Here is a 9,475-nt window from a genome sequence, read left to right on the forward strand (position 1 = left end):
ACGACGGACGACGGACGACGACGGACGAAAAGCGATTGGAATAGGTCACTTGAGCAAAGCTCAGGTGACCTAAAAAGGATAACTCACTCTTTGATACCAGTGCAATGGATTCTATAAATTGATATTTAGCGTTTTATCTTTGCAAATTATTCATATGAATAACTCCACCACTGAGTTGCAGGGTCGAGGCCTAGGTTGGGAAGTCGACATATACTGTCCGCATGTCAATGGTTTTCTCCGGGTACTCCGGTATCCTCCAACACCAAAACCTTGAATGAGCAAAGCTGTTAATAGGACGTAAAGTAGACACAAACCAACCCAAACCATGAATAACGAGTAAATACATTTCGTGAACATCGTCTGTTGGTTTAATTCGTGGATAGTTGAACTTAAATTCACGATTGAGAGACTGTTAAAAATGAAGAAATTTTAGTGACTTCCTTGGAATAAATACTCAGGGAATATTCGTGAAACAAATGATTTTGCAAAACATAATCACTGGTGAAAATAAAGTGATTAACAGTATATGACTGACCTGAACCTTATGCTTTTAGCAAAATTGACAACAATTAATAGCACAGATATTCCTACGTATCGCCTATTTTGTTAGATTTCTTATTAAATGACAGTCGACACACGTTATATATACTTACATTGTTGACGTGTTAAAACATAATGATGTGCAAATAGCATGGCACATTGTCAACGGATCACAGACCTGTTAGGAGCATTGGCATAATATTAACAAAACAACACCAACAAATAGAATTATTATGGATTGTTTGTATTTGATCCAGAACCCAGAAGCAAAAAGCTGTTTAGATGACGCCGACTATGTCTGCGATAATGTTTTTGACACAGAATAGATTTTATAAATATATGTTTATGAAATTTGTAAAGTCTGTGAAAAGCTGCCCTATTAAAGGTGTCAATATACGCTTTGTCAGGAGGTGTACATTACAACAACGAACGTGCTGGTGTCGTGTTTGGCTATTAAAATTGTATGATCGACTACTGCTGTGTTACACAATTATAATTAGAACCTCGCCAACGATAAATGAAAAATATCATTATTCCACTATGCGTTTCCAGACGTGGCGTGGCGACTGTCATTGTGTCTACCGTCCAAAAACATATTAACGTATATTGTCAACATATATCAAACACACACTCCTTTTGTCACGGTCGTTATTGAATACGCGTAGGTAGACAACGAGAATATTTTTTTCTTAGAGTATTAATTTCTTTCCGATAGCAACTATTGTGAGTTTATTGATCAACATAACTCATCTATCCGGAAAAAATGGCGACACCATAACTATACAGGCACTGAGTAGGTATAAATGTAATCAATTAGTCTCGGTCAACCAGACGCTTGATCACTTGTAATTCTCTGTTCAGCGTAGTATGCGCAGACAACAAGAGTCTGGTTGAACGAGACTAGTAATTAATGTGAAATTTACTCCATGGAGATGGGTGATGTTGTTACCTTATTGGCCACAAATATTCACATCCTGTTATTCCAGCCACCATTTATTCGCTTTCTCAAGTTCAGCTTGTCTTGGAAGGGCTACACTTGCCTTTTATACAAAAGTGCCCATAAATATACAACGAATTATATATATCCTCTAACATCCGGGCCAACAAAAACGACTTGTGTACGTTGATATAACATGCTCTTTAATTGTTATTAAAGGATAAAGGTGATATTTTAGGGGTAAAGAAGTTTATCAAATTTTCAAAATCTCCCTATTTTGTTTCGTTCGAAAATCTTTGAAGATACAATTTTTTAAATCCTTTTTATTAGCTATGTAAGTGAAAATGTTCCATATTAACATCGTCTGCTGTAACCCTGGGGTAACTTGTATTAGAAAAATGCCTTATCTGGTAACAGACCTTGGGACGGTATCGCTTGTCCGCGTCTCCAGTTTTGGTTTGGACTGGTTTGTTTGTGTTTTACGTAATCTAAACAGCTAACGTTATTTAAGGACGTGCCATATTTTGGTGGCGGAGGAAAGCCGGATTTCCTGGAGGTAACAAACACCTACGGTCAGTACCTAGCGACTACCCCACGAAAGTCTCAAACCCGCGACCCAGTGGTGGAGGGCTAGTGGTAACAGAAGGTCAGACGTCTTTACCACTTGGCCACCGCGGACACAGTATGGTGTGGATGATGCAACTCCGTAAAAGTTACATATTGAGATATTGATTACCGATAAAAGTGTAAAGATACATGTACCATCACGATTTATTCACAGGAAGCAAAATACATCGGTGTGAAAATGGTTAATGGTGTTTCCTGATAGAAGTCGCAATCACTACTGGAAGATCTAGCTGAGTTAACCTATGCAGTCAAAAACAATAATTGTATCAGGATTCACATCGCTGCCTCCATGATAAATGACTCTATAATATTCTGTGTCATTGTAACCGATATGCATAGTCAACTGGTAAATGCCAGTATATTTCATGGTCACATTTCTAACAAGGCACTTTATAGAATTCACGTTGATACATTGGCCGTTAGTAGAATTTGAACAATAAAACTATAACAAGGACATGTATGTCGTATTGATCGATATTGATGCTAAGTTTGACCTATGTGGCCTAAGGTAACCTACATCTAGTTGATATCTAGTACATCTCTTCTTTGTTATTGTATGTACGATTGAAATGTATGATACATTCATCAAATATTAATATATATTATCAGATTGGGCAGTGACATTAAATGCAAGAGTATGAAAGTAAAAGGTTTATTCTATATTGATCGATAGCAATGATTGATATCATTAATGACCCTTGACCTTTGCTGTCCTACTACATATGGACGTTAACTGTAGCTTTATTGTATGCGCACATGAGGATTTGTCCTATTGATTGATATTAATGACCTTTGACCTTATACAACAAGCGTTGTCCTTGGAGGAAAGTGGTCACTGACCTCATTTTGATTTAGACTTGTTCCTCTTCCACTTTGTTGACGTAATATTACGTGTTATTAAGATGTATTCGACGTAACTGACAAACACTGTCAAATATTGTATCAACGCGACAATCTAATTTAACCTCCACCTTTTGTATTTATGTATTTTCTACCCGGTTTTCTATTGTGGCTTTCATAAACATACGGATTTGTCTGTGTTCGGGAATGTTAACTCAAGGTTATGTTTATCAGATTTGAAATTGTACCCTACCATTAACACTGTTTTTTATTGACATGGACAATGGTTTGTAGACACGAGGCCTCAAATTTGTACTGGAATATTGAATATTTTTTTTAATATTATATAGGCATAGAGGCTTGAATTTGTACTTGAACATACAATCTTTTATAAATGATTAATATACGTAGCGTTTAAATTTTTACTTTAACATAAAATCAATTATAAATGATTTATAGATATAAAGTTTGAATTTGTACTGGAACATTAAAGCTATTATAAATTATTTTCAGACATAGAGTTTTAATTTGTTCTTGAATATACAATATATGATAAATAATTAATAATCATAGCCTTTCAAATTTGTACTTGAACATAAAATCATTTATAAATAATTTATAGACATAACTTTTGAATTTTTACTTGAACAATAAATCTATTGTAAATGATTTATAGACATAACGTTTGAATTTTTACTTGAGTATAACATCTATTATAAATAATTTATAGGTATACAGTTTGAATTATTTAAGCTATTATGAATTATTTACAGACATAGGGTTTTAATTTGTACTTGAACATAAATCTGTTATTAATCATTGATAGATATAGAGTATGATTTGTTCTTAAACATAACATCTATTATACATATTTTATAGATATAGTGTTTTAAATTGTACCTGAATATTTTAAAGACATAGAGTTAAATCTTTTATAAATCTTTTGCAAATATAATGTTCTGAATTTTAGAGTATTCAAACAACTGTAATGCTGAAACTCTGTATATTTATTTAGTTTTGAATTAACACAATTATCTGTTTATAGAGTGCGTATTGAAATCGAGGGAAAAAAGCAGGGTCACATTGACGTGACGCCCCCTCCCTAAAATGACCTAGTTTGAAAATGAAAAATAATAGCTTAAAGACATTCTGGGGAGAATCCTGCCAAGGTGTTTGTTTTATTTTGATAAATATTTTCGATTTGTCCGTTGATGTTGGACATGATCTGTCATTGGGCTTTCATTTTGTCCTTGAATTATGACGATGTCCTAACTGCAGTTTTGTAGACATAGTGATTCGATTTTGTTATTAAATATTGACTCTGTGTTTATAGTAATAAAGCTTTGGCTGAATGCTGACTGTGCGGTTTTTGTTTTAGGATCGACGTGCTATTGCCACAACGATAACTACACATTGGGCACTATTTTTGTCCGACATGACTTTATCTTTGATAAATCATTTCTAAAAATACATTCCCAGCACACACACAGGCATACAAACAAGAAGACAAATCCAGAGGGTATGATACTGGTAGTGAGCGCCTTATAAGGCAGCACCTCCAAAGGGTATTGATTAATGTATATGCTTATTGTATTTATTGCATCTACGTATTGTAAAGCGCTTTAGAGTGGTTTTCGAGCTAGATAGGGCGCTTTATCAAATGTTGTTTTCATAAATTTGTATATAAGAACCCCGTAGCTTGCGATACATATGTAAGAAGAATTAACAAAGATGAAATGCATACAATATCATAAATAAAATAGTGCTGAGTGTAAACAAATCAGCGGGTATAGACCTTGATACGAACTCTTGACTTTAGATATGTGCTATCGCTGTAACATACTGAGATGCAAGGTCGACGGAAGATAACCGGCCTACACAGTGCAGTAGGACAGGAGTCCTGAATAGAAATAGACACATGGAGGCACAGTAGTCTAGTGGTAGGACGACGGGCACGTGACCGAAGGGTTGCGAGTTCGAGTCATGTCATGACACTTTGTTGTATCTTAGAACAAGATACTTTACTCCCCTTGTTCCAGTCGATTCAGCTGTAAATGAGTACGTGGTTTGGCAGTACTAGAACTTTTGAATGCTAGCTGTTAGCTTCGAAATGGCAGCACTGACTGTATGCTCCCCAGGGAGTTAAGAAAACATTTTGCTGGTAACAAAGTCCCTATATCCACAGATGATAGTTTGTGAACCGCTTTGAGACGATCTACGAACTAGGTTATGATTAAGCGGTTTAAGAACTTCAAGTTATTATAATTATTATAAAGTTGGCAAGGAATGTTGACTTAGACAACTGTATGTTTAAACTAAGAATACTGTATGTTTAAACAAACGGTGTTAAATATGTCTCGGAATGTTGACTCCGCTTTATGTTTTAACATAAGGTATTGATTATGTCTCGGAACGATGACGATGTCTCGGAATGTTGACGTTACTGTATGTTTTAACATAAGGTGTTGATTATGTCTCGGAACGTTGACGATGTGTCGGAATGTTGACTTTACTGTATGTTTTAACATACGGTGTTGATTATGTCTCGGAACGTTGATTCTACTGTATGTTTTAACATGCATTGTTGATTATGTCTCGGAATGTTGACTACTGTATGTTTTAACATGCGGTGTTGATTATGTCTCGGAACGATGACGATGTCTCGGAATGTTGACTCTACTGTATGTTTTAACATACGGTGTTAATTATGTCTCGGAACATTGACTCTACTGTATGTTTTAAAATACCGTGTTGATAATGTCTCGGAACGATGCCACTGCTGTAACATAAAGTGTTGATTATGTCTCGGACCGTTGACTCTACTCTGTGTTTTAACATAAAGTGTTGATTATGTCTCAGAACGTTTACCCTACTGTATGTTTTAACATACGGTGTTGAATATAAGGTTAGGAACGTTGACTTTGTGTCTGTGCTTTCATTACTTTAACCTTTTAACCTTAGAACCCAGAATAACCACAACAAATATTGCATCAAAAGATTTATTTCTGAATAATACTGTTACAATATCTTAGTATACAAGTGGACTTTTACACAAGCCTAGACTGATATCGAAGATAAATAGTTGATGAAAATATTTATCTAATTTATAATGGTATATATATGTACACATGCTGTGAAATTGTATTAGTTTAGTTTTTGAGAGCACTTGTAACCAACGAATTTATGAACTTACGAATGGTTTTTTTGGGAAACTATGAAATGTTGGCCCCATGAAATTATTTGATTTCACAATATACAACGTACCCATATTAATTTTTTATGAGAAGTTCAGACCAAGCTACGTGCCTGTCATGTTGCCCTCCAAATACCATTTTTTTAATTACAGGTGTACCAATATTCCAATAAGGAATATAGGATTTTGTTTTTATCTTTTATGAATGGTAGCAGAAAAAACCCCTAAAAACCCCTCAAAATCAATAAATGATTTAATAGTGCCTTTAACAGTCCTATACTAAAACAGAAAAGCAGAAAATATATCGTATACTGTACTTGATACACCTGCACAATGAACAGGTGAGCATATCTGTAAAACTGCAATCGCCGGAAATGTATATTCCACGTTAATTGCGACGCGACAGGTCATTGTGGTCTGACAATACAAACAGATAGTACAATGGGAAAATTGCTATTGGTTAAGGTCTAACAATACAAACAGATAGTACAATGAGAAAATTGTTATTGGTTAAGGTCTAACAATACAAACAGATAGTACAATGGGAAAATTGTTGTTGGTTAAGCAATGATTGGTGAAATAATGTTAAGTAGTTAACAATGAATACTGTAATACAATTTAGTTGAATTGAGCCTAATTATTACTTATCGAATAACAGACATATACAAAATGTACACAAAACCTTTTCCCCTATATACAAATATGCATGCAAGTATTGCTATACGTACTACTCAGGGGTAAACCTGACCAAGCTTAAACCTGGTACTTCGCAAAAATGTTGCCTGATAGCCAACTCCAGTTATAAAATGGTAAGCTACAGTTTCAACACTTTGATGAAAAAAAAATAGTAGCTCGAATCATCATTTTCAGGTGTCCAGTTGCGAAGATGCATAAATCATAATATAATAAATGTTAACAAAATATAACATAATAAATGCTAACACAACATACAAAATAGTAAATATAACATAAATATAGATGGTACCTTTACTATAGCCTAACATGTGTGATTTTGACCAACATGTGTATCACCCCTAAGGATCCGCCTGACTTTCTTTGCATGTATTCCTACCGTATGGGATTCTACATGTACCTAAACAAAACAAACAACGGTTTGTCCCAGCATCGAAGACTATTCTCATACACCATGTGGTAAAGATGATCATTTCATAATTCACAACAGTATACAAGTTTGAAAAATAATTGAAAACATGTTAACAAAAATAATGATGCTTAAATAATCACATTGACAGAAATGGTTACAATGGTTAGATGATTACTATAACAAAGGAACGGTTAAACATCGTTTTTGAACATTGATTAGGCTATGATAAGAAATGTTTCTTCAATACATTCCAGTATTTACACGGAATGCCCATCAGGATCTGCTATATTTCAGTATGTAAATCTGCTACAATTTCCCTATAATGATATATTGAAATAAAAAACAAAAACGTATTTGTAAAATGTTGAATTTGAACCACAATAATCGGTATCACTGATTTTTACATGTATATGCTACCACTGTTATTCGGTGTTAAATATTCCGAGTTGTACAAGATGATGGACTTTGCTACACTCTTCCATAATATGTATCGTTGATTTGTTATCATTGTGATCGCGTGTCTAATCGTTCAAATTAGATGTTGCATTGAACCAATGTGTTGCCGTCGGCTGTACAGGTTCATAGAATGCAGACTTTTGCTCTTCAGCTCTAAAGACAAAATGCTGTCTGTTTTCACTTATCGTGATATCGTACTATTTGTTCACAGCTGCATAACATGTACTCTGCCATCACTGCAGCCGAGCCAAACATGTCCACACTTGTCCACGCAGACTGCCAGTGCACGAATGACGCCGTGGTTCTTGTCTAGGAGGCACCTGGGATTTCTCCCTTCCCCCGTGATGACGTACACTTGTTTTGTGTTGAAGTCTGGTACAAACACTCTGTCATACATATCACGTGCTATATTACACTGTCCTATCTTCGAAAGCGTAGTACCATTGTCCAGTTCTCCTCCCCACTTATATAGGATCTGCCCACGTTTGTCAATGATGAACAATTCTTTACAATTATACGGTCTACCCGTGGCGAAAGCGAACATTCCACCTGTTAAACAGACGATACTCAGCACATTCTGTCCACAATTGATTTGTCTGACAATGTTTCCGAAGCTGTTTAGAACCAGTATTGTTTGGGTTCTAGTACTAACGAAAATTTCGCCACTCTCATCAACGCCGGTATCCCAAGCTTGCATAGGACTGATGTCAGCAAATACGGTCACTTGTCTGTCGTTAGACAGTTTGTATATCATTGGGGAATCACCCTGGCACGTGATCAGTAGCTCGGAGTTGCTGGCCAATGTTAGACACCATGGTTTGAAGTCAAGTGGGATGGTATCCGTTACCTTGCCTTGCTTGTTGAGCTGAATCAATCCTTCAGACCCATGCACTAACACCCATGCGTGAGATTCGTCAATAGCACATATTGAGTTGACTTGTCTCTTTTGTGGCACTCGGAATCTGGAGATGTGTTGAACGTGATGATTGTCAATTTCCTTTTTCTCATACCCCAAAACTTCCAACTTGTCGATCACGAGATATCCAATCATTGTTTTCAAATGATTCAGATTAAGCTGTCCAGACACGAGATGTGGAGGACGAGGTAACACTCTCTTCGCAGCAACATCATACAGCAGTGTGGCGGTTCTCTGTTTCCCTGTCAGCTCAAACGGGGTTTCACACGTCAATTTCTTTGCCTCTTGCTCTACATCTGTGATTAGTTTCTTTATCTCTATGACGTTTCTTTCGTCAATTTGACAATCCTGATTGTGTGATTTTTCTTCTTCCGCAACTAGAGACGATAACTCGGTCAATACAGACTCAGTCAAGGAATCTACCTCTGCCTTCAGTTTCAATCTCTGGTTTTCTACATCTATCCGAATCACTTCGGCGATCTCTTTAAATGATTTACTGACTTCGTGACGCTTTGAAAGATTTTCATTGAAATGATCAAACATTGACCTCAATGTCTTCAACTGATCGAATAAATAGTGTTTCCTTGAATCAATTTCATCCTTCATATGTTTGAAAGTGTGTTGTTTATGTTTTTCGGTAAAACACATCGTACACATAACGATATTACAGTCACAACAATATAGGTCATAGGATTTACCGGGGTGCGTCTTACATACCTCTGGTGGTTCGGCGTGACTTGCTTATTGAGCTCCGTAATTGGTACAACGTCGTCTTCCTGTGTTTTCTTCCCTCGTTTATGACCTTCCTTACATTTTTCACACAAAGCCTCCTGACAGTCATTACAGTACCAGTTAACGTCC

The 9,475-nt window shown here is 35.9% G+C and overlaps 1 protein-coding gene across 1 annotated transcript; it reads right to left on the reverse strand.

Moving 5' to 3' along the window:
* Positions 1-7,903: 7,903 nt before the first annotated feature.
* Positions 7,904-9,220, reverse strand: LOC110464037. Its single transcript, XM_021519045.1, has one exon. The coding sequence runs from the start codon at positions 9,218-9,220 to the stop codon at positions 7,904-7,906; it is 1,317 nt and encodes a 438-aa protein (XP_021374720.1).
* Between the last annotated feature and the right edge of the window lie 255 nt (positions 9,221-9,475).

The sequence above is a fragment of the Mizuhopecten yessoensis genome, unplaced genomic scaffold (assembly GCF_002113885.1).
Source record: "Mizuhopecten yessoensis strain PY_sf001 unplaced genomic scaffold, ASM211388v2 scaffold10951, whole genome shotgun sequence".
In the NCBI taxonomy this organism is placed as follows: Eukaryota; Metazoa; Mollusca; class Bivalvia; order Pectinida; family Pectinidae; genus Mizuhopecten; species Mizuhopecten yessoensis.